The 26,161-nt window shown below is 37.7% G+C and overlaps 1 protein-coding gene across 8 annotated transcripts in view; it reads left to right on the top strand.

The window, feature by feature from the left end:
- Positions 1–26,161, top strand: part of PKHD1L1 (PKHD1 like 1) — a 152,263-nt gene that overhangs the window by 78,384 nt on the left and 47,718 nt on the right. For 7 of the 8 annotated variants that reach the window (XM_085021056.1, XM_085021058.1, XM_085021057.1 and 4 more), the window contains 14 exons: positions 1,221–1,395; positions 2,874–3,030; positions 3,418–3,574; positions 5,125–5,204; positions 5,651–5,780; positions 7,055–7,184; positions 9,837–10,078; positions 11,144–11,280; positions 13,819–14,848; positions 16,950–17,141; positions 20,343–20,494; positions 21,653–21,812; positions 22,489–22,660; positions 25,795–25,883. In XM_085021056.1, the coding sequence (XP_084877182.1) occupies positions 1,221–1,395; positions 2,874–3,030; positions 3,418–3,574; positions 5,125–5,204; positions 5,651–5,780; positions 7,055–7,184; positions 9,837–10,078; positions 11,144–11,280; positions 13,819–14,848; positions 16,950–17,141; positions 20,343–20,494; positions 21,653–21,812; positions 22,489–22,660; positions 25,795–25,883 (3,003 nt within the window). Of the gene's footprint in view, positions 1–1,220; positions 1,396–2,873; positions 3,031–3,417; positions 3,575–5,124; positions 5,205–5,650; positions 5,781–7,054; positions 7,185–9,836; positions 10,079–11,143; positions 11,281–13,818; positions 14,849–16,949; positions 17,142–20,342; positions 20,495–21,652; positions 21,813–22,488; positions 22,661–25,794; positions 25,892–26,161 lie in introns of all 8 variants that reach the window. The other variant, XR_014843000.1, reaches the window with a different exon arrangement.

Below are 26,161 nucleotides of genomic sequence, written 5' to 3'. Positions count from 1 at the left end.
TCGTCTGCAACCTACACCATAGCTCATGGCAATGCCAGATCCTTAACCCACTGAGCAAGGCCAGGGATCAAACCCGCAACCTCATGGTTCCTAATTGGATTCGTTTCCACTGAGCCACGAGGGGAACTCCAAAAATTAGCAAAATTTGATGACATTTTTCTAAACATTTTTGCTTCTCCTGACTTTTTAAACAAGAAATGTTGAAGAAAATATAACATTTTTCTGACTGGGCTTAACTATCATTTCAGCATCAGAGTTTGTATTGTGATTAAAAAAAAAATGCAGCAATGCTGTCAAGATTTTCAGGTTGTTGGTTTTAACACTGCTGTCTTTTCCTTTTTTTTTTTTTTTTTTTTTTTGTCTTTTGTCTTTTGTCTTTTGAGGACCACACCATATGGAGAATTCTATAATTGATCATGTGACGAATAGTGCTACGGGAGTAAATATTACTGAGAAATAGTCTATTTTGAAGCTAAGGGAAAGTTCTACGGTTTGTAAGGTTATTCAGTGTCAGTTTGAAATAATTATTTCTTGGCCTGTGTGGATAAATATTAATAAGGGGACCAGGCTGAGAGTGAAGGCGCACAGCATATGGAAGTTCCCAGACCAGGGGCTGAATCCGAGTTACAGCTGCCGGCCTACACAACAGCCATAGCAAAGCCAGATCTGAGCTGTGGTGCAACCTATACCACCATAGCTCACGACAACGCTGGATCCTTAACCCACTGAGTGAGGCCAGGGATCGAACCCACAACCTCATGGTTCCTAGTCGGATTCGTTAACCACTGTGCCACGACGGGAACTCCTGGTTCTGCTTCTTTATGCTATGTTTTTGTGTAGAGTTTCTGTATTTTTTCTATCTTTTACCTTGCTTTCAGGTATCACTCCTTGCTGTTGTCAGCACGCCTGCCACAGGCAGTTCTTCCTTCCTCCCTCTAATTTGCAATGTTGAATCCTCTAGGACTGGAAAACCAAACAGGCAGGTTTGTAGACTAGCCTACAATAAGAGGCTCCAGGGGAGGGTCCAAAGGTTTTTCCCCTGTTGATAATGTGTGTGAACTTTGTGATATTTTTGGCTGTTACTGGAGATCTTTATTACTTCAACTATAGCCTGTGAAAGTGACTTTGGGAAAAGAAAAATGTTATTGTAAATGTTTGGTGTGTTTGGAAATCAGTAAAGGCCTGATGGAAGAACTGAACTCAGTTTGATCCTCTTATAGGCAGTGGACCCGAGCAAGCCTGTGAAGTGAGTGTGGTCAACGGGAAGGATATGTCTCAATCCACGACTCCTTTTACCTACACCCTGTTGATGACTCCGCTCATCACTGAAATAACTCCCAAGAGAGGCAGCACAGCAGGGGGCACCAGACTGAGAGTCCTGGGATCAGGCTTCAGGTATTGTCTTCATAAGCACATACATCAGCGTGGGTTTCCAGACTTCAGCCTTTGCATCTGCTTTCTCGTGTGCCAGGACAGTGCTTGAATATAGTCATGGAATATGTGTGCATCTGCTCAAAAGCCACACTACCTTTACTGACTAACACTCTGTGCCAGTAACCTTTCTACCCCACAGAAACTTTCTGTATTACCTTCTTAGATATTTGTTAATCCTATTTTTTGGTTAGAAGGCTAACATTACAGAGGCTAAATAACTTTTCCCAGATTCTAGTAAGTAACGTCACAAGTATAAATCACCTTCTTGTTATACGTTCCCCCAAATCTCGCCTCCAACCATCATCTGCTTCATTGGTTCAGTGAAACATCCCTTCTTTCATTGGGTCCATTTCATTGTAACTGTTTATATTCCTTCTTCCTAAACATATTCATTATTTTGGCTCAAATTTATGTACTGCACTATCATCTTTCAAGTGGATAAGGCGGGATATTTTTCACAGAACTAGAACAAAATATTTTAAAGTTTATTTGGAAGCCCAAAAGACACAGAATAGCCAAAGCCATCCTGAGAAAGAAAAAGGAAGCTGGAGGAATCAGGCTCCTTGACTTCAGGCTATACTACAAAGCTACAGTCATCAAAACTGTATGGTACTGACACAAAGATAGAAATATAGATCAGTGGAACAGGATAGAAAGCCCAGAATTAAACCCGTGCACCTACAGTCAACTAATCTATGACAAAGGAGGCAAGAATATGCAATGGAGAAAAGACAGTCCCTTCAATAATCGATGCTGGGAAAACTGGACAGCCACATGTAAAAGAATGAAATTAGAACACTTACTAACACCATACACAAAAATAAACTCAAAATGGATTAAAGATCTAAATATAAGACCAGATACACTATACCTCTTAGAGGAAAATATAGGCCAAACACTCTCTGACATAAACCACAGCAATATCTTCTCAGATCTACCTTTTAGAGTAATAACAATCAAGTGGATAAGGCTGACTTTAAAATCCCAGATCATTTAAATCATAGAAGGTACTTTTCATTCCTCAAATATTTATAACTTCCTTGGACTTGCATTTTTATATGAGATTAAGTTCCAAAGTCTGTGAATGGGGCAAAAATGTCACAGAGACAAATGATCAAGGAAAGTCTCTTATGAAGGTGCCTGTTTGGAGACCAACATAGAATCCCTCAATAATTTGAACCCAAGCAGTTTTTCTCCAATACTGCAATACTTTGCTAGTTTGTACAGTTTTATTTCCTGACCTCATAATCTCTTTACTTTTTTACTTCAACAAATGTGTTGAAGTTTTACTACTGAAAAAAAGTGTCAATCTGCACTCTGATGACTCACAAAATTAGATCATTATTTTTACAATAATGCATATGGATCATAGAGTTTGACAATGTGACCTAGAAATTTGAGAAAAAAAAAAATGTTTTGTTTCCCTTTTTATATTATAGTGAAAACATACAGGATGTTCTCATTACTGTAGCTGAAGCCAAATGTGATGTTGAATATTCCAACAAGACGTATATCATCTGCATGACAAATGCCCACACTCCTTCAGGGTGGGCTCCAGTGCATGTCAACATCAGAAGAATGGGCATGGCCAAACTGGTAATGGTGCTGTTGGGTAGACTAGTCTGAGCAATAGAAAAACTAGCTTTATGGAAGGTGAAGTAATTAGCAATAGACTTTTTACCTCGTTAATGTCTCCCCCAAAATTTCTGAGATGTGATAATAAATTTAAGTGGGTTATGTTTTTTTATTTACTACTAAAATTTTATTTCAGATTTCTAATTATTTTGGGTTTCAGGGTAATTGTTAATGGTTTTTTTCAGCTTTTTATTATTGTGAAATTAACCAATAGGCAGCTCAAACATATTTAAGGTAGGTTATGCTTTATTATTAATGAAAATGTTCATTGTTTTATATTTCTTCATTCTGAGAAATTAAATGAAGAATCATGATAAAACCTCTAAAGTCTGTACTGTTCTATTGCAGGATAATGCAGACTTCCTGTATGTTGATGCTTGGTCCTCCAACTTCACATGGGGAGGAAAGTCTCCCCCAGAGGAAGGCTCACTAGTTGTTATTACGAAAGGACAGACAGTTTTGCTGGATCAAAATACCCCTATCCTGAAAATGTTGCTTATTCAGGGTAAGTTTCTGAAAATCTGTTTATTAGACTCTGCCTATGAAATATTTCTGTAAAGTTAATTTAATCAAAATTCATGATTATAGACATCCATGATTGTATCATATTCTGAATGCAATGTGTAGTACTGAGTTCTTTAAATTGAGTATTATAATCCATTTGTGGTTATAAAATTATTTACTTTGTTAAAACCCAAATCTTTTAATGAAATAGAATAGAAAATATTGGCAAGTACTACACAGATATGGATAAGCATCTTTTAAAATTAAATGTTTTCATGAAACTTTTGTTTCAGTAGTTGTGTGTGTGTGTGGGGGTGTGTGCCAATGCACATGAAGCGGATCACAAAAGGTATTTCCCACTTAGAAAAACACTATTATAGTGGGTCCCTGGGGTTATACAATCAGAGGGATTTGTTAAATTCTTACTAAATGACCCCCTAGACTCCCCTTGGATGCCAGCTTGTGGTTTAAACTTTGCTTGTGAACCTGCTTTCAACTGTCACCTGAAATTCTCTCTACTTTGTTTGTTTGTTTGTTTTATTATTTTTTTAGCCATGCCTAAGGCATGTGGAAGTTCCTGGGCCAGGAATCAAACCCATGCCACAGCTCTAACCAGAGCCACAGCAGTGACAACACTGGATCTTTAACCTGCTGAGCTATGAGGGAATTCCATTAATAATCTATTTTTAATACAGAAAGCTAAATTACTAAAAATGTTAAAACTGTGTGTAAAAGAAGCCATAATTGGCAAAAGTGAAAACGCTTAGGGCTTTAGTGTATAAATTTTGCCATAATGGTTTTATCTGTTCAGAGATATTTGTGTTTTGCTTTTGTTTTAACTTCTGGGATAATAGCAGTGTTTCAGTTATTTTAAGTTACTAACTATTAAGCCTTTGGACAAGTAAAGTTTCGCTGTCCAAAAATTTATATCAGTCTCTTAAAAAGTGATATCTCAGCACATTCTTTAATAATGCAGGGAGTTCCCTTGTGGCACAGTGGGTTAAGGATCTGGCATTGTCTCTGTAGCAGCTCCAGTCACTGCTGTGGTGCAGTTTTGATCTCTGGCCCAGGAACTTCCACAAGCCATGGACGTGGCTGATAATAATAATAATAATAATAATAATAATAATAATAATAATAATAATGTTAATCGGGCTATAGTTGTTATAATGCAAATTAGTGGACAAAAGTTTAGAGCTAATGTTGACATTTTACAGTTTCTATAGAAGGTGTTTGTTTAATTTTTTGTTCTTAATTTATATTTTAAGGTCCTGTGTTTATAGAAATAGAACTTATATGGTTGCACTATTTAATAGCATTTAAAGTAACAAATGATCGAGGGAAAATAATCTGCCCTTAGATTTGATTTTCTATCAACTCCTTGGGTCTTGTCTGAAGTTTTTATACTTTATGTTGCAAAAGAGTGAAGAGAAGGGATATGCATAGTGACTACAGACAGAAATAAGAAATTAAACTTTAAAATACAATTTAACAAATTGCTTTTAATAAGAATTTTCCTCGTGATATAGCTCATAATTGTATGGTTTGTAGGTGGAACTCTAATATTTGATGAAGCTGACATTGAACTCCAGGCAGAAAATATTCTACTTACAGATGGAGGCATTCTTCAGGTATCAGAGAATTTTTCATTGCTAACTTCTCTCCATTTCTTTTTAAAATACTATGTGTAAAATGGACAGTTAATGGTGCTAAACTCTCACAAGTTTATCTTTGTGTAGGTCTCCTTTCTTAGCATAAAATCTTTTTTTCTGGATTTTGAAAGTTTCCCAGAATATTCTTGTGCTTTTAATTGGAAGGTACAGTGTATTATCATAGAGCAGAATTTTAAATAGAGCATAAAAAATCAGCTCTGAGATGTGGCTAAAATCAGTGTACTTTCCAAAGTTCTGGCATGGTGTATTCGGCTGATTGGAAAAATGTAAGGTATATCTTTTGGAGGGAAAGACACTGAGAATGTAAAAATCAATGTTCAGAAGAAAGAATATGATTTTGAGTAATTGGAATTGTGGATAATGAGCTTTAACTTTCTGAATGATGCTTGTGAAATCCCTTGCAGATTGGGACAGAAGAATCCCCATTTCAGCACAAGGCAGTCATTACCTTGCATGGGCACCTGCGATCTCCTGAGCTCCCAGTATATGGCGCCAAAACGCTGGCTGTGCGCGAGGGAATCCTGGATCTGCATGGTAGGGGGTAAAAGGGCTTGGGGAATTGGTGTAGGAGAGACTAGCCAGGAAGCCAGAGATAATCCTCCTGATTACTCCCTCTAAATGAAACCTTGCCAAGCTTCTCCTGTCTTTACGCATTTCCTCTTTTCTCTTCTTTATCTTTTCCCTCCCTTATCCAGGCCAAGCCAGCCCCGTTCACCAAGCCACCAAGGTCACAACCTAGGTCATTCCTGGGAAGCCCTTCCACCACATCTTTTGCCTAATTTAGCACTTAAGACAGTTTATACTTATTTTTTTTCTTTGTTCACATCGCTAAATAAAAAGGCATTAAGTCTAGAAGCAGAAATTATGACTGCTAACATTTAAAAAAATTTTTTTATGGCCACACTTGCAGCATATGGAAGTTCCCAGGCCAGGGATCAAATCAGAGCTGCAGCTACAGCCTATACCACAGCCATGGCAACATCAGATCTGAGCCACGTCTGCAACCTATACTGCAGCTTATGATAATGCCAGATCTTTAACCCATTGAGAGAGGTCAGGGATTGAACACACATCCTCACATAGACAACTTCGAGTCCTTAACCTTCTGAGCCACAATGGGAGCTCCTAACATTTGTATTTTAAAATGGGCTCTTTCTAATATATAACTATAGATTTATAGTTACATTTTTCTGTAACTATATTCTGGAGAATTATTATCAAACAGAAAATCATTTTATATTTGAGTTATCAGGGTAACATTATTTAAAGGTAGTATGGTGTGAGTCTTTTTTATATGACATCTTCTATTGCAATAATCTACCTTTTTTATAAGTTTAGGATATATAAATATGATACCCCCTTGTGATCATAAATGTCCTGCACTGTTCTAAATATATGCACTAATGGAATTTTTAGAAATTTACACATTTAATTTCTCTCCTTTTTATCAATTTAAGCAATTTCTATCAACAATGACAAAGATAATAGGGTTCTGCCCATTTCATCAACAGTATCACACCATTTATATTGAGTTCATATAAAGAAGATTGTCATAAATAGAATATGTCATTGCAGAAGGATTTTTTTAAAATTTGTAGAACCATACATGTTATTACACATCTTTTACTTTTATAAGGCAAGCACTCTAAAAGTTTCATTTTTGAGAAAGGTACAATGAACCATCTAAGCTAAAGTAAAATGAACCATGTCAAAACTGTTTCAACCCAGAAAGGGATTAAAATGCACAAAGTTCTTAATAGCCAAGCAAACGCAGCTAAAGAAGTTCTCGGGTTGAATGTTGGCTCCAGGTCTGCCCGTTCCTGTGATCTGGACTCGTTTGGCTCATACTGCAAAGGCGGGGGAAAGGACTTTGATTTTACAAGAAGCAGTAACGTGGAAACTTGGAGACGAGATTATAATTGCAAGCACAGGACACAGGTATGATGTCTTCTGGGCTCAATAACTTTGATTTAGAATAGAGATTTTTTTTATGTAAAAAGCAAATGATTTGGAAGGTCCACAACTATTTGATTTAAATTTGAAACCTAATAAAGAAGCATGAAAGCCAACTACGTATTTGCCAAATATTAACACTGGATTGATCCTCAGTGTACTGAGGTTTCACGGATTGAATTTACAATAAGAAGAAGTATAAATGTATACAAATAAAAGATTTTAGTTGTTTTTCATGGTTAGGTTCCCATGTAAGATTTTGTTTGATAAAAGCATTCAGCTATTAAAAGTCATTTGAAAACCTCTGAGTGACTTTAGCTAAGAGCAGGAATGCATGTAAAAATGTAAATAAACTTCTTTGTTTGGGGTGACCAAAGAACATGGTTGAAAGCAGCTCTCGTGAACTCTTTTATCTTCCAGTCTTGGCCGTGGTTCCCAGGGAGCAAAATTGTTAGTCACGATTAAAAATAAGGGGAGAAATTATGATGATTAACATGACATTTTACAATCAAAACTGCTTATGACCCCTAATTTCTGTTTAATTGTATATTTTAGCAAATAAGAAATAAAAGAACAAAACTAATATAGCTACACCAAAAATATTGGTGAGGAGAGAATCAAGAGGAGCTTTATTTTTGCTTTATGGCTCAAATTATGAGTAATAGCAAAATTAGATATAGTTATACCAGTCAGGGAACAAATAGTAATTTATGGCAAGAAACGGCTAAATTATATTAAGGTCGTGATTCAATTTAGAATTAAAATTCGGGATGGTATTTTGAGTTTTCACTTTCCAAGTTAAAAATAGACTTGCAGATGTTAGGAAGAGTTAAATATATACTTAACTTTATAAGCACCCTTTTTTTTTTTCCCTCTGCCCTTGGAATTACATAATGCCAAAATTAAAAAGCAGCAAAATGACAGGGCTTACTAACAGAATAGAAAGTCCTGATTTATAGCTTTTCTGGAGGAAATAAAACAGTAAGTTTAGAATTTAGTTTTAAGAAACATGACTTAAGGACTCCCCCCCACCAAAGCTAACTCATTGTTCACTATTTCACTGGTAAATCCTATTTGAGACTTTGTAAAGCAGGTGGTTAAAAACCCTACTTTCTTATCAACAATGTCCTACTGTTTAGCACAGGGAACTGTATTCAATATCCTGTGATAAACCATAATGGAAAAGAATATGAAAAAGGATATACACATGTATAACTGAATCACTTTGCTGTACATCAGAAATTAACACAACAATGTAAATCAGCAATACTTCAATAATTTGTTTTTAAAGAGTACTACTTCTAAAGGCAGTCTGCCTAGGTTCAACCAACTAGCAATACCACTTATTAGGGCTGAGGCCGTATTTTTTCACCTCTTTGTACTTCACTAAAATTGGAATGTCATTAGTATGTATCTCAGAACTATTGTAAAGATTGAATGAGTTTACATGTGTAAAACAGGGCAGAACTTGACTCAAAGTTATTCAACTGCTTAAATATTATGCCCATTTCTTCCATTTCATTTTCACTGTCCATTTTTCTCTTTAAACCCTACAGTCTAATTTTGATCTTCACAAAGACTTTCCTAGTGACCTGACTCTCAGCATTCTTCACTTCCTTCACATCACCAAGTTCTTTAAGTTCTCCCCTTGAAGTGCCTCTTCTACCCGCTTCCCCTGCTCTCAGTTTAATTTAGACTCTCAGTCCCTCACCCTGGAAGAGTCCATCAGCTTCTTATTTGGGCTCCCTTCCTCTACCTTCTTCCCTCAGGAATTCTTTCTGCATGGATTTGTTCAACCCATCAAAAACTGTGATTGGGTTGTGATAGGTACTGGACCAAGTGCTCAGCACACAGAAAGATTCAACGGGTGCCTCACCTAGAGGGACAGACGGGCTGTGGGAAGGAAGGAGTAGTAAATGTGTGGTGGGACTGTAACGTGGTGATGATGAGTGCCGATGGGACTTTCCTTGTGCAGAGCTTCTTGCAAATGCAGGAAAAGGGCTGGGAAAATTGAGAGAGGTGCCTTTCAACCTATTTCACATGCGACTTTGAACAGGTATGTAAAGGAAGGGAAAGATTTGCCAAGGGAGAGAGGAATCAGAAAGGAATGCTGGAAGATAGAGGTAACTCCCCTACGGGCACCTCTGTCAACGGCACCAATTATGCTTTAGGAGATAATACATAGTCAGCCACAGCAACGCATGTCTCTCTAAACTCAGGGACACTTTCTACTTGGTATCACCAGTACTTAGCTCTGTGCCTAGAAAACAAGCTAAACACTCAAAAATGTTTGCTGAAGGAGTCAGTACACATGAATGTGTATATTATATATTTGACCAGTCCTTTTGCTAGAATGTGGGGTGTATTGAAAGAGTAGGTAGAAATAAGACCTCTTGAACTCACCTTAAGCATTTCTTCTCCCTGCTCAGGAACCTCCAATGGATTCCCTTTGTAAGGCTTTCTCAATCTCAGCACGTTTGACATTTTGGACCGAATAATTCTTTGTTGTATATCGTAGGATGTTTGGAGACTTTTCCTGTTTTACAGATGTTCAAAATAGCATAAAACAAATGCACCAAAACAATGTTATATTAATTTATATTAATTTTGAGAGTTTTTTCTTAAAAACTTTTACAGGCATAGCCAACGAGAGAATGAAAAAAGGACCATTGCATCTGTATCTGCTGATGGCCTGAGCATAACATTAACTCATCCCCTGAATTACACACACTTAGGAATCACTGTCACTCTCCCAGATGGAACTCTGTTTGAAGCAAGGGCAGAAATTGGAATTCTTACAAGAAATATTTTAATACGAGGGTCAGATAATGTGGAGTGGAATAACAAAATTCCAGCATGTCCTGATGGATTTGACACAGGTACTTTTAGCAGCCTTAGCATGTCAACTTGAAATGTTTCCAGATACTGCAAATGTATTAAGAACTAATGGACTTGGTTGTGCTCTAGCAATAAATAAGCCTAAAGTTTTAGTGATTTTAAATGATTTCGCATTTATGCTACATGTGTCCAGTATGGGTCAAGAGAGGGCTCTGCTCATTGCAGTTTTCCAGGGTCTAGGCTGATAGAGACTTCATCTCAACATGGGTTTCCATGATCACTGAGACAGGAGATGAGATCGCTGAGGAGTTAAGCACCAGAAACTGGTTACTTGGTCCTAAAGTGACATTTGTCTCTTCTACTCAGGTGTCAGTAGTTGAAATTCATTCAATGGCTATCCTTAACTAATCAACTTACAGTTCTCATGAATTATATATAATATACATATGTACATGTGTAGTTAAGAAGCAGTGCATTTTACAAGTCTCTTAAATATTTTATGTAATCACTGCTACTTTACAATCCTATAAGTAGTTGAATAATAACTGATACAGCCTTTTCTTCGATGGAATGTCTAAGACAAAGCTCATTTAATTCAATGGCAAACGACCTGTGTTTTGATTCCAGTTAATCTGCATCAGGTCTCACAATGTCCATTGCGAAACCTAGTCTCATCCTATTTAAAATAAAAATGCTTCCTCTTCTGCCAAACTACTGTAAGAATTTAGTGAGATAATGCATGTTCTAGTGGTATACTGGTATAAGAGTGTATTAATTATGTTCATCTCAAATCTTGAGGAAAATAAATTCAGAGATAATAAAACAAATACCCTTATCAGTATTCCCTCGACCATCCAAATATTTATCTAGTATCTTCTCTGAAAAGTACTGTGGTAAGTACTTTCGAGGATGCAGAGATGAACAAGACAAAGCATTTACCTTTCTTACTGTGCAGAGATGATGTGAATGCAAATAATTATGTTCCAGGATGAGATTAAAATTATATGCAAATAAAAAGATATAATTAGGTGTGAGAAACAGTCTTTATATAATTAGAGGATTTTAACATGGTTTTTCTTTATGAAGTCTTAAAAATATTTTTAAAGGTGAATTTGCTACACAGACATGTCTCCAAGGAAAGTTTGGAGAAGAAATAGGAAGTGACCAGTTTGGAGGCTGCATTATGTTTCATGCTCCTGTACCTGATGCTAACATGGTAACTGGAAGAATAGAATATGTAGAGGTAAGGGGTGTTGTTATAATAGTTTGTCCAAGGTTGTTTATACAATGAATGTGTACTGAGTACCTGCTTTTGCTAGGTGCTGCTTATAATCTGGTAGAGGACACAGATAAGTAAAGAGATGATTTTAATACATCTGAATATTTATTCATGTAAACATGCTAAAATTTTGTTACTGTTTTTTCATACCCCACATCAAATTCATCAACAAATTCTATCCCCTCTGCCCACAAAATATTGTATCAGAATCCACTTTTTTTCCCACCACTCCACCTGGTCCCTAACCCACGCAACCATCACCTTTCATTTGGACTATTCTGCCTTTCTCCTAACTGGTCTTTCTGCTTCCGCCCTTTCTGCAGTGGAATCTCCACACCACAGCCAAAGTATAGTTTTTAAAGTGTGAATTAGGTCTTGCTACACTGTTCAAAACACTTCAATGGCTTCATATTACACCTAAGATGAAAAATCCAGCCCCTTCACAAAGGACCCAAATGATCTGATTCCTAACTAGATGGACACTGACTTTTTGTTTGATTCTTCACTTGGCACCTGCCACACCAGCTACACTGGCCACTCTCTGTCCCTTGACCACATTGAGCACATTCCTTTCTCAGGTTCTCTGCCCTTGCTTTTCATTCTGCTTGGAATGCCCCTCCACCAACTACTTAAATGGTTTACACTCTCATTTCAGTCAGGTCTCTTCTCAAATGTTATTTAAGGGAGACGCTTCCTACCATCTTTATTTGAAATAGCTGCCCAAACATCTATTTTTTCTTTATTTTTTCGTAACTTCTGACAGTATATCTAGTTTTGATTTGTTTTCAATCTCTTCCTCTGGAACAAAAAAAGCCATTTCAGAGATATTTGTCCTTCTGGTTTTCTTCTGTTTCCTCTGTAGCTGGAACAGTGCTTAGGATATAGCAGATTCTCAATTGACTATTCATTGAACAAATATATAAATAAAAGAATAAATATGCTAGTTCTGTCCAAGAGATCAGGAGCTTCTCTGTATCTTATTCATATTCAGTCTATATAATCAGGGTTTAGTCCAGTTTTTATCAAGTATTCAAAAAAAGGAGGGAAGGAAGGAGAGATAGTAAAATCCATAAATCCATTAAATTGGGAACACCTCCACTGCAGTGAGGGTGGCAGAGTCAATGATTGCATTTTGTAAAACTACCCCCCTCCTAGGTTATGTTATGTACATATAACTCCTGGATATAGAATGAGTGAGGGTAGATCTGTATAGTAAATATTAGTAAGAGTTAAGTTTTTTAAAATTTTTTATTTTTGGCCACAGGCATAGCATGTGGAAGTTCCTGGGCCAGGGATTGAACCTGTGCCTTGGATGCAATTTGCACCACAGCTGTGGCAACCCTGCTGCACCACATGGGAACTTCCTTAGCTTTTATTTTTATTTATTTTTATTTTATTTTATTTTAATTTTTTTTTTTTTTTGGTCTTTTTGCCATTTCTTGGGCCGCTCCCCTGGCATATGGAGGTTCCCAGGCTAGGGGTTGAATCGGAGCTGTAGCTGCCAGCCTACCCCAGAGCCACAGCAACGCAGGATCTGAGCCGCATCTGCGACCTACACCACAGTTCACGACAACGCCAGATCGTTAACCCACTAAGCAAGGCCAGGGATCGAACCCGCAACCTCATGGTTCCTAGTCAGATTCGTTAACCACTGAGCCATGACGGGAATGATGAAAACACCTAGATGCCCTAACATTTTATCTCCAAAAATTATGAAATCCTATCATGCACAACACACACAGAAGTATCTTCTAAATTGGATTACTTGATCATAGACCTATTGAAAGTATAATAGATTGTTAATAAGATCACCAAATCTACAATCAGGGCAGTGGGTTTCAATGGAACTTTGTGACCATGAACAAGATTCTCAGCATTTTTAACTTTCACTTTCTGTAAAATGAAGCTTATGATAAGTGGCTACTTCCTAGGATTGTGGTAAAGCCTGTGATCATGCATATAAGACATTTCGCACAATATCTGGCACAGGGTAAGCATTCAAGAAATGTTTCTTTTTATTAAGAAAGGATAAAAAGGAAGGAGAAAAGTTTTTTAAAAGGTTGTATTTTGCTAAACACAAGTTTCATAACTGAGCAAAGATGAAAAGCAGAAAAGACAAAGATGGCTTTTGTTCATTCATTTATTTGGTAGCAAGTATGGGCTCTTCTTATTGAATAAAACAAGGTGGGTTGGGAGTCAAATAACATTTAAAAATGATAATAATATGGGGGATATAAATTCATTAGTAATAATTAATGTAAAGTGAATACTATTTTGAAACAAGAAAGTATAAGCCGTAGAAATTCCCTGGTGCCACAGTGGGTTAAGATTCCAGTGTTGTCACTGCTATGGCTTGGATTACTGCTGTGGCATGGGTTCAATCCCTGTCCCGGGAATTTCTGCATGCTGTGGACATGGCCAAAAAAAGAAAAAAAGGAAGTGTGAGCCAGCAAACTCTGAGTCTGTGTATTACTAAAAAGCTGTGACTTCTGGGCTTGACAGATATTCCATGCTGGCCAGGCATTCCGGTTGGGGCGATATCCGATACACTGGCACCTGCTTGGAGATTTACAGTTTAAATCTTATGTAAGAGGCTGTGCGATTCACCAGACATACAACAGAGCTGTTACTATCCATAACACACATCACCTTCTGGTTGAGAGGAATATTATATATGATATCAGGGGAGGAGCATTTTTTATAGAAGATGGTATTGAGCATGGCAATATCCTACAGTATAACTTGGCAGTATTTGTACAGCAAAGTACTAGTCTTCTGAATGACGATGTGACTCCAGCTGCATTTTGGGTAACCAACCCAAACAACACCATCCGACACAATGTAGCTGCTGGTGGCACTCATTTTGGCTTTTGGTACCGAATGAACAACCACCCTGATGGACCATCCTATGACCAGAACATCTGCCAGAAAAGAGTTCCTCTTGGAGAATTCTTTAACAACACCGTTCATTCTCAAGGTTGGTTTGGATTGTGGATATTTGAAGAATATTTCCCCATGCAAACAGGATCTTGTACTTCCACAGTGCCAGTGCCTGCAATATTTAATTCACTTACTACTTGGCATTGTCAAAAAGGAGCTGAATGGGTCAACGGAGGTGCCCTTCAGTTCCATAACTTTGTGATGGTAAATAATGATGAGGCTGGAATCGAGACCAAGAGGATCCTGGCTCCTTATGTTGGAGGATGGGGTGAAACCAATGGAGCAGTGATTAAAAATGCCAAAATAGTTGGTCATCTCGATGAACTGGGAATGGGGTCTGCATTTTGCACAACAAAAGGCCTGGTCCTCCCATTTAGTGAAGGCTTGACTGTGTCTTCCGTACACTTCATGAACTTTGACCGTCCCACCTGTGTGGCTTTGGGAGTGACGTCCATCACCGGCGTTTGTAATGACAGATGTGGAGGTTGGAGTGCAAAATTTGTTGACATCCAGTATTCGCACTCACCAAACAAGGCTGGCTTTCGATGGGAACATGAAGTGGTGCTGATTGATGTTGATGGTTCACTTACAGGTAATGTGATGTTTTATTTTCTGAAAAAATACTATGGAAATATATATTTTTGTTTGCTTGAACACAAAGACTGGGATTGTCAAAGCAGACTCAGGTGAGTCACAGGTCTTACTCAGTACAAAACTTTACTAATTCTTAAGGTTGCAGGTCAACACTAGGCATAGATAAGACTTTTTTTTTTTTTCTGAAAAAGCCCCCAGCTATCAGATGCAGCCTCCAAATATGTTCTTTTCCTCCTGTGTTTGCACTTTGGTTTTGAATTGGCAGCAAATTTTGAACCATATTTATGGGACTATTGATCACAGAAGAAGCTGTCTCAGTTTGAGAATACCTCTATTTTATACTCAGTTGATTAATCACACAGATAGGAAACAGTTTACATGACTACACAAATTCTCCAGCCAATCATGCCCCATAAATGTATAAATTCCAGGTTTATTTACATAAGCAGTGTAGACAGACTAAATGTATCCTGCTTAAGTACCTTAAATCAAAGTAGTTAAGTTACAGACCTACTGATAACCTTTTTCTTGTCAATCTAAATTCCAAATTTAGAGATGCAAACTGTTGCATTTGGAGTGGATAAACAATGAGATTTTGCTGTATAGCACAGAGAACTATACCCAGTCACTTGTGATGAAACACGATGGAGGAAAATGTAAGAGAAAGTGACTGGGTCACTTTGCTGTATAGTAGAAATTGACAGAACACTGTAAATCAATGATAATGGAAAAAATAAAAATCATAAAATAAAAAAAACAAAAAAATAAATTCTGAATTTGGAATTGGTTCAAGGAATGTGAATTCTAGCATAAAATTCAACAAAGTTAACTTTTTTTTTTTTTTTTACCATTTTCAGCTCAGAGCATGTCAAAATTTTTTGTAAATAGTTATAGTTTCTAGAATTTAGCATTTTTGTAAAATTTTAATCACAAAGAATTGTCTAAATAAGATAGAAAGGATGTGTGTGTATTTGTGCGTATGATTCTACATAATACTTTATGAGAGAGACAAGTTACAAATAAACCTATAGATATTAACATATTTATTTTTGAAAGACTTTGAGAGGGAAGAAGGTTCATCTCAATATTCAAACAGACTGAATTCTCACCCATGGTTGTTGACTTGTCTCCTGCTCTAGTTGTGGCTTTAAGAGGGAGAACATTTGGATAGTTCTAATAGTCAAGGCTTTATGTGACCGTTATTTATTTACTTAATTCAACTTAGATTCATTTTTTTTTTTTCTTTTTAGGGCCACACCTGCAGCACATGGAAGTTCCCAGGCTAGGGAGCTGCAACTGTGGCCTACACCAGATCTGAGCTGCATCTGTGACCTTCTCTGCAAATTGCAGCAATGCTGGATCTTTAATCCACTGAGCAAAGCCAGGGAACAGACCTGCATCCTCTCAGAGACAGTTGAGTCTTTAACCTGCCAAGCCACAATGGGAACTCCTTTCTCCCTTTTTTTGTCAGCTTAATTTGTTGTTGTTGTTGTTGTTTTGCTTTCTGCAGCAAATGGAAATTGCTAGACTAAGGGTCGAATCGGAGCTGCCGCTGCCGGCCTATGCCACAGCCACAGCAGCACCGGATCCAAGTTGCATCTACAACCTACACCACAGCTCTCGGCAACAATAGATCTTTAACTCACTGAGGGAGGCCAGGGATCAAACCCGCATCCTCCTAAATGCTAGACAGGTTCATTACCGCCAAACCCACAATGAAAACTCCCTCAGTTTAGATTCTTAATGTTAGTTGACTGTCCATTGGTTGAGAGCACCAGTTCTATGGTCAAACTGCCCAGATCTACATCCTTCCATGAGTCCTTGACTAAGGTATTTATCCCACATCCCATCCCCTTTATGGGTTCTCATGGATACTTCAGATCCCACGTTTCAGCTACTTCCACCACAAGCTCTCCAACTAAAGAGTCATGCAAAGCCTTTGTGTGAGGTCCCCTTACCCCAGGTCAACAAAAAATGAACCAAGAGTTTTAGATTGTATTTGTGCCACCATGGATCATAGTAAGTACATTGTAGATAGTCTGGCTTTTTTCGTTTTCTGACGTGAAATAGGATGTGTGCTGTTTGTGTTAATTTCCTAGGTCACAGAGGACACACCGTTATTCCACACAGCTCACTGCTGGACCCTTCTCACTGTATTCAAGAAGCTGAGTGGAGCAGAGGGTTCCCTGGTTCGGTCTGTGATGCCTCAGTCAGCTTCCACCGGTTAGCATTCAACAAACCTTCTCCAGTATCTCTGCTTGAAAAGGATGTGGTTCTCTCAGACGCTTTCGGTAAGTAGAATGCAGTCATTTAAACCGCCTATTTAAGTATGTTTTCCTCAGTTTACATCATCTCCTTGAGTTGTCAGTTACTGTTTAGAACATTGGAAAAAGCATAATATTTATATCATTCAGAAGCCAGGCTGGAAACAAATAACACACCCCAAAATGGGCTTGAGGGGAGTACTGAATAAACGTGACCAGCATCACATTCTGCTGATTAAGGAACCTCTAGCCAGCATTATGACAGAGAGCAGGAAAGTTGACATAGCTTTTGGATCAAGACAGTAAAAATATACCATTGTTTCTGCTACTGAAGGAAAATTACTTTGAATATCTTTGTTGATTGAACTAGGTTTGGGTGGAGCACCTGCTAGGTCGATAGCTGCATACCAGATGCCAGATTCTGTTGATTGACTGATTTGTTTCAGTAAAGATACTGTACCTGGAACACCGGATGTGCTTGACATCATTGCCTGACTAGATTTCATTAATTTCCTGCTGTTATTCATGATCCATCTGGCATTTGCACCAGCCAGACAGACAAATCAAGTGGGGATGTGGTAGGAATCCTGATCCTCACATCTCTCAGGTTTTTCACTGTGGCATTAATATCTGCATTTTTGCCCTCAAGAATTTGGAACTGCTTTTAGTTTATTATCTTGGAAAAGGGGTGAGGAGCATGGTTCCTAAAGAGTTCACTCAGTCCTTCCTACCTGATTTTCCCTCCCTTCATTGGTTAGGGGAACCAATGTGGGCATTTCTCCAGTTACTAAATGTATCTCTTCCCCTCATACTGGACCTGGCTTCTCATGAATGGCTCAGATCTATGTATCATTCCATCCATCCATCCATCTATGAGTTATTAGTTAAAATATCTATCTACTATTAATTCACGCTCATGTACACTGTTCTGATAGTTTGCAGATTTTGGAACATAAGAAAGGCATATTGAGGGAGTTCCCATCGTGGAGCAGCAGAAAAGAATCTGACTAGGAACCCTAAGGTTGCAAGTCCAATCCCTGGCCTCGCTCAGTGGATTAAGGATCCGGCGTTGCTGTGAGCTGTGGTATAGGTCGCAGACGCAGCTTGGATCTGGCATTGCTATGGCTATGGTATAGGCCAGCAGCTGCAGCTCCGATTCAACCTCCAGCCTGGGAACCTCCATATGCCATGTGTGTAGCCCTGAAAAGATAAAAGAAAAAAGAAAGAAAGAAAAAAAGAAAGAAAGAAAAAGAGAAAGAAAGCCATATTGATTAAAGATTTACTAAACCAATGATTCTCAAATATAGTTTTCTAAGTTTTCTGCATAAATCTAAATAATGTAGTTTCTTGATGATAGTGTTTCCAAATTTCCACATTTAATGGTATGTACAAGGTGAAGACTTGCAATTGGAAACTAAAATGATGAACCTCAGTGTAAGCCAAATGAACTTTTAAAATGTGAAGCATGATTATACCAGTCAGACTGTAACTGCTAAAATTATAGCTGTGTCAAATCCATCAGGCCATACTGGAGTTTCATTACTCTACTCCATGTTATCAGATCGTCTTAAAATATTTCTTATGAGAATTTCAATTTCTGCCCTCCTTCAAACAAAGTTCTGTATCTCTTTTCACCATACATTTTGGAACTGGAAAAATAACTATAAGGTGAGCCTATAGCCACACTGGACCAGCCATGAAACTGAGCAAAGACTCAGTCTTTCTCTTGGCCTTCATAAGCTCCCATTCTCAGCTGATAGACCACGGTAGCACTTAGGGTGTTTGAGGGTTAGTATCAGTTCAAAGCCAGGCTATAACGACTCTTGGAAAGTCTGGGTAGTTTCCTCTCTTGGGTATGCAGTAGCCTGATAAATGGCCATAGGTTTCTCCCACTCAGTGGAGGTGCTGTCAGGCTGTGAATTGGCTTGGATCTAGAAAACAGGAAAGAATTGGCCAATTTCCACTTAGATAACTCGAATTAGATTTCTGTCCCCCAATGTCTATATAATTTTTCTGTCCAGGTACGCCAGACATCACCTTAGTGTGCTACCCACTATTCCCCTGGGAGAGGCTGTTGGCATTGCAGTAACAGAGGCTCAAGAGCGTGTTTCTCACCCAGCAAACGTTTTTCACAGCCTTGCAAGTGTCAGTTCAGCTAGTATCCTATGGGCCAAAGAAGTCACCCAGTCTCAACAGAGCGGGGAAGTCTGTTTCCCCTCTTGGATGGGAGAGGAGTGGATATTTGCTGAATAATCCAAATTATCATAGTTCTTCTCATACACTGCAGGTCTTCTGAAACTTGAGTTTTTAGTGCCTCTTCAAAACAAATGCTAATTCAAAGCCTAAGAATTTGTTCCCCCATATTAGAATTTGTTTTGCTTTATCCCTGAAGGAAAAGAATGACAGTTTATTTTATAATCTTGCTTCTAGCTTCTTCCTCCTAAATTTGTAAGGGGAGAGGTTGCAAATTTAACATAAAATTTAAATCAGAGATTTAAAAAAAGTAAGAGAGAAAGGAGAGGAAAAAAGTAGAATATGGGCAACTAGTCACAGATTTTTTTTCTTTATATTGTGTTAAGAGATCATTTCAAATTTTTAACATGAAGTCATCAGGCACTCTCTCAAATTAAATCTTTTTCTCATAACAGCTAGTTCAGGTTCCAAGTTCGTCATTCACAAAATTTAGGGTGTCCTGGTCAGTGTCAGTGGTAGGTCTTCTTACAGTCTAGTTCCTTAAGAGTTTTAAATCAGAGCTTTCAATTCATACTTGTTAGGCTGATTTTTGTTAACACAGCAAATGGGGAGAATTTAATAAAGTTCAGAACATATGTTTGCATACTCTGCAAATCAAGGATTATGAAGAATTAAATCCTTAGGAATTAAATGACATTTTAGATCAATGATATTTAAAGAATTATATTGGTATCTTTAAGCACTTTTGTCTTAGCGGTTGTAATCACCGTCATATTTCGATTTTATTTTCCCTAAGAATTAAAGTCTCCATCTCAATTCAAAATTCCAAGTGAGAAACCATTTTATGTTTCAGTTAAGTGTGATGGGAAACACTGGGGCCTTCAGGTAAACTAAGACATTTGAAACATAAAATAATGAAATGCTTTACTGACCTCTTTGAGACACCCATAGACTAGACTAATATTTACCTTTGTACTTGTTCAGAAGAGAAGAAATAGGTAGAAACTACAGTTATTTTTTTATGTTCTTCCTCAGGCACAAGCATTGTTCCCTTTCAGAAGAAACGACTGACCCATATGTCTGGATGGATGGCTTTGATTCCAAATGCAAAGCACATTAACTGGTATTTTAAAGGTGTAGATCACATAACCAACATATCGTATACATCCACATTCTATGGATTTAAGGTAAACAAAGAGCTGCATAATCCATCTTCTGTTAACTGTGATTGCATATTCCTCAAACGCGGCCCCCACACTCATCCATACACCGTTTGTGAGGCCCAGAATGACCTTGCTTCTGTATTGACCTAGCGACGTCCTGCACACTTTTCATAACCCATCCTAAATCTCAGAAGCAAACAAAAAACCCTTCTTTAAGAGTCGGAAGTAAACAATCTTTCTGCCGCCTTTCCATAGTACAAGGCTTGTGCCCATTGTTATTACCATGATGTTTGGGGCATATTAAGGGCTTTATTATTTGTATTATGAAATATACCAAACACAGAAAATTATAGAAAATAACAGACTAAGTCCTGTATGCCCACCACCTAGCTCTGAATCTAACATTCTGTGACTGTTTACTTTAGATTTTTTAAAGAAATAAACATTTTAGATGAAGTGCAAGCTCTCTATATAGCTTACTCTGCTATCATTCTCCACTCTCCACCTCTCATGGGCACCAGAATCCTGAATTGGGTGTTTTCACCCCGTTCATGTTCTTCTACTTGTACTACATATGGGCAACCAAAGAGCAATACATAGCACTGTTTTAAATGTGTTGAGACATTATATAAATTAAATGTTCTCTGAATGTATACATATGTATGTGTGTGTATGCATATATTTAGAGAGAAAGACTTTCATTGCCTTAGTGACAGAATTAGGATTATCGCCATAGACAGGTAAAATGTTAATAAACAAAACACAAGTGTAAGATGAAAAATAAAACTGAAACTTAAGCTTTAATATAGCAGTTAATTAATGTCATCAAAAGTAATATGCGGGAGTTCCCGTCATGGCGCAGTGGTTAACGAATCCGACTAGGAACCATGAGGTTGCGGGTTCGGTCCCTGCCCTTGCTCAGTGGGTTAACGATCCGGCGTTGCCGTGAGCTGTGGTGTAGGTTGCAGACGCAGCTCGGATCCCGCGTTGCTGTGGCTCTGGCGTAGGCCGGTGGCTACAGCTCCGATTAGACCCCTAGCCTGGGAACCTCCATATGCCGCGGGAGCGGCCCAAGAAATAGCAACAACAACAACAACAACAACAACAAAAAGACAAAAAAAAAAAGTAATATGCGGGATATTAACATATAAAACAAGTCACTTTGGGGACAAACTTTTATAGGAAGAAGATTATGTAATCATCTCTCATAACTTCACTCAAAATCCTGATATGTTTAATATTATTGATATGAGGAATGGCTCCTCAAATCCACTGAATTGGAATACTGGCAAGAATGGAGACTGGCACCTTGAAGCAAACACTAGTACTCTGTATTACCTGGGTATGTATTCAGTAGGCAGAAGGGATTACTTTATCTATTGCTTCATTTAAATGTGTTATATAGTGCCTTGTATATAGCAGAAGTCAGTAAATGTTTGTTGGTTAAAGAATGGAGACTAAATTTATGCTGGAAAATCTCTTGAGTTGAATTGAGAACTTACATTTTCTGTTTGGAGGTGGCACAGATACTCATAATTGGCCCCAATGCTTATCATCACAAAATTAAATGAAATGAATGCAACAGAAGTTGTCATATGTTTTGTTTCCATTTGTATTATTTAATTATTTTTTGATAATGAAGATATTTAAGAATAAATTTTAATTGAGTTCTAAAGTATTTGTTTTTGTCAAGATGTTTTGACTGTACTTCTTAACAAGACATCATTTTGCTGAAATTGCTTCGTATGTATTTCATAACATTTGAATTATACCAAGTTACTCTCCAAAAAATATTTTCAGGGAGTTACCTGGTAGCCTAGCAGTTAAGGATCCAGCATTGTCACTGCCATGGCGTGGGTTTGACTCCTGGCCTGGCAACTTTTGCAATGCCTCAAAAATAAAGAGAAATAAAAACTAAAAAAAATTTTCAAAAAATATTTTCAAATTGCCATGATTTTGTTGACATTCAAGTACTTTGATCATCGTATTATTTTAAACTTCTTTTACTTCACTTTCAGTGTCAGGCAGAAGTGACCTTCATCAGAGCCCTCCCACTTCTGGGACCCTGGATCCTGATGTGAAGGATGTTATTATTAATTTCCAGGCTTACTGCTGTGTTCTCCAGGATTGCTTTCCTGTTCATCCTTCATCAAGAAAACCAATTCCCAGGAAGCGACCAGCCACATATAAGTATATAGGCCTTTTATTTGTTAATAGACTTCAGTATCTTTTGACAGCATCCTTTTCGCATGTCACCCTGGCTGAGATCCTGATGCTCTCCTCCTGTACAGTACCTGTAGATCCCAAAGCACTTCCACACTCATTGCTTCACTTGAGCCTTACAACCACCCCGATGACAAAATGGAAAAATCTCACAAAAATTATGTGTGAAAGTTACTGGGACTCTCATACTTGCAGAATGTTAGATCTGGATTATTAGATCAACTCCCGTGTTATATAGGTGAGAAAGCTGAAGCCCTTAAGTGAATTACCTAAGATAGCAAAACTTCTTGATGACACACCCAGAACCAGAAACTGTCTCCTCGTTGAGTCAGTGCTTTCTTAGCAGGTGGCATTTTTTTCTCTAGAAAAACTGTCCTGGTCAAATCTCATAATGTAACTTATTTAATTTTATTTCAAATGGTTGGTTTCCTAAATGCATGTTTATTCTTCTGGTTGAAAATAATTTTTCTATCTTTGAAACTTATGTAGCCCTTTACTTTTATTTGTCATGTGAAACATCACTTTCTCCCTTATATTATAGAGATGATGGTCCAAGATGGTACTAGTGCATATCAGTGCTAGTCTTAGAGATGATGGAATAATCCTGATTTGATATAAATTTGTCTCCCTTATGGGCAAATAATAACTCTAAAAATAATGATGGTATAGTAAAAACTAACAATTAGTGGGTCTATGAGAGCCCACTACTGTGCATTTAAGTATAAATCACAGATATTTATTAAGTGGATTATGATTTCAAAATATATAGATACTGCAGTAACTGTAGAACAAAACAGTAATAATTGAATTTGTTATATATTCATTCAGTCATTAAAAAATATTTGCTGAGCACCTGCTATGTGCCAGGCTCTGTGCTGAGCTCTGGGGATTCAGTTGTGAACAGCATAGATGTGATCCCTGCCCCCACTGCACTCACAATCTGTCCAAGGAGACAGACACCAACACAAGCCAACAAACAAACCAAAAGAGCAAACAGAAAATAAAGTACATAAGGGTGAGTTGTGATAAATGTTATGAAGGGAATGGTTAAGGGGCTGGAGCAGAAAACAACATGGCAGGGGCCTCCTTTGGGTGGATGGTTGCGACAGAGTCTCACTGGAGGGGGCATTCCAGCTGAGACCCAAAGGATGAGGAAGAGCTGGCTGCGTGGAAGGTGGGTTCTAGGCCGAGGGAGCAACTTGGGCAGAGGCCCTGATGTGGGAAAGAGTGTGGCATATCCAAGAAATGAGAGAAAATCTGCATAGCTGAACCCTGCTGAGCAAGGGAGAGGGGCCTGGAGATAGCATTGGAAACAGGTGGAAATCAGATCATTTGGGTTGTGCAGGCAGTTAGTATTAAGAAATATGAGAATCTCTTAAGTAATTTTCAGCTGATAAGTGACATTACATTTTGAAAAGACCCCTTTTACTACCCCGTGGTATAGAAGGACAGTGGAGAAAGCCAAGAGGCTCATAAAAAGAGTCTAGAGAGCTTTCAAAGAGATGTGGGCCATCAAAATTATTGAATGGGGAGTTCCCATTAAGGCTCAGAGGTAACAAATCCGACAAGTATCCGTGAGGATGCAGGTTCTATCCCTGGCCTCGCCCAGTGGGTTGGGGATCTGGCATCTCCCTGAGCCATGGTGTAGGTCACCGATGCAGCTTGGATCTGGCGTTGCAGTACAGGTCTGATTCAACCCCTAGCCTGGGAACTTCCATATGCCTCTGGTGCAGCCCTAAAAATAATTACTAAACAGTTACTTAATATTTATTATAATTCAAGTATAGATTTAGATTGGTAAAGGCCAGGAAATGATAGTGGTATGGATTGATACACTACATGTCTGTGTCATAGGATAGCTTTTTTTTTCCTTCACAAAATGAGTTCTGCTCCCTGGAAATAACTATAATTAGAATTATTAGTTTGTGTTTTGCAGATGCCTATTAGTGAGACAAACAGGATCTTGATCCCAAACTGGTACCTCAGGAATAGAATATAAAGTTCTAGCTACACAGCCCACAAATGCTTAGTTCAGGAGGCACTGGACTTTGTTGATCATAACAATGGGCAAGAGGAAGAAGAATGTATACCATGCACGGTACAGTGCTGCTGGGGATAAGAATGAAAGGCTTGAGAAAATCTACATAAAATCAACTCTTGAATCTGTGCAATACTGCTCAGTTTATTTAGTTAGATAGATACCTTTAAACAAATCTTAGTTGAGATTGCTTCATGAAAAATGTATTATTGTGAGTCTAAATAATCCTTTAACTATGCCTCTTTTTTAAATTCATGAAAACAAAATTTTTATACTTGATCAACAGATTTTTTTTAGTAATATTATTTAGTAAATCATATGTATAATTAAAAAAAAGAAAACTTTTAACCAAACAACTGTATTGGTTCTTTTGTAGACTCCCTGCATTAACTATCATAGATTTTTAAAAATTTTTTACTTAGGTCAGGAGAGCAACCTCTGATAATGAATATTTTTAAATAGGAAAATATTAATTATATAGTAATCTTCTTTGTAACAGTTTTCACCAAGATACTTTCTAGCAGGCATGGGTGGTTCACTCTGGTTGTAGACCTGCCATCTGTGCCCGCAGCCCAGGAACTGCCCTCACTAACCCATCCTTGCCAATTCAGAGACCATTCTTCCAACCCTCCCTTCACAGAATCTTGCCAACGATATACCCTCCTCTCCCTTTCTCCATGAAAATAGCATCATATGTGAGGGTCTTTCAGTGGACAAATGATGGTTTCTTTTCACTTTGCCACCATACAAAATCCTATAAAGAAATTAAGTTATTTTCATGTTAGACAAAATTAGGGTTTCTGGATTTAGTAGGCAAAAAAGTGATTCCGATTGTGGATGGAAAGGAAGTTTTCTTCAGTGGGAAAAAAAAAAACTACATATGTATTTGTGTGTTGAGTATTTTACTAATTGCATATATTAGCTTGTCTTTAGCAAAATACAAACTATCTAATTTGCATTCTGTCATCCCCAAAAACATCTAGTATATAGCTATACCTTAAGGAGATGCTCATAAAATATACAGAGATAATACTTTATGGAAATATTTCTTTTCTCTTTTCAGCTTATGGTCAAATGATTCTTTTTGGCAATCATCTCAAGAAAATAATTATACCATACCTTACCCAGGAGCAAATGTTGTTATTCCTGAAGGTAAATGCGTAAGTGTAAATAAATAAAAATCTCGTTCTATGCTCCATTAGGATAAATACCACAACAGTTAGTGTTCCACCTTTATGCAGCACACCTTCGAGAAAAAAGAAAATGTGAAGAGATGGATTCAGTTATTGTGTCCTGGATGCCAGACTTCACTTCTGGGTTTTATGTGGATTTAAACCTGAATATTAAGAATAATAGATTTTCTGAGAGAGACAAGAATTGGTCATTGCGTGGAAAAAGGCTCACAAACCTTAAAAACGAGACTCGCTGAT

The sequence above is a fragment of the Sus scrofa genome, chromosome 4, assembly GCF_054392235.1.
Source record: "Sus scrofa isolate SSC_HxYL_T2T_F1_AM1 chromosome 4, Sscrofa_HxYL_maternal_Yorkshire_Landrace_v2.0, whole genome shotgun sequence".
Taxonomy (NCBI): Eukaryota; Metazoa; Chordata; class Mammalia; order Artiodactyla; family Suidae; genus Sus; species Sus scrofa.
The sequence above is the reverse complement of the archived record's forward strand: the minus strand, read 5'-3'. Positions and strand labels throughout refer to the sequence as shown.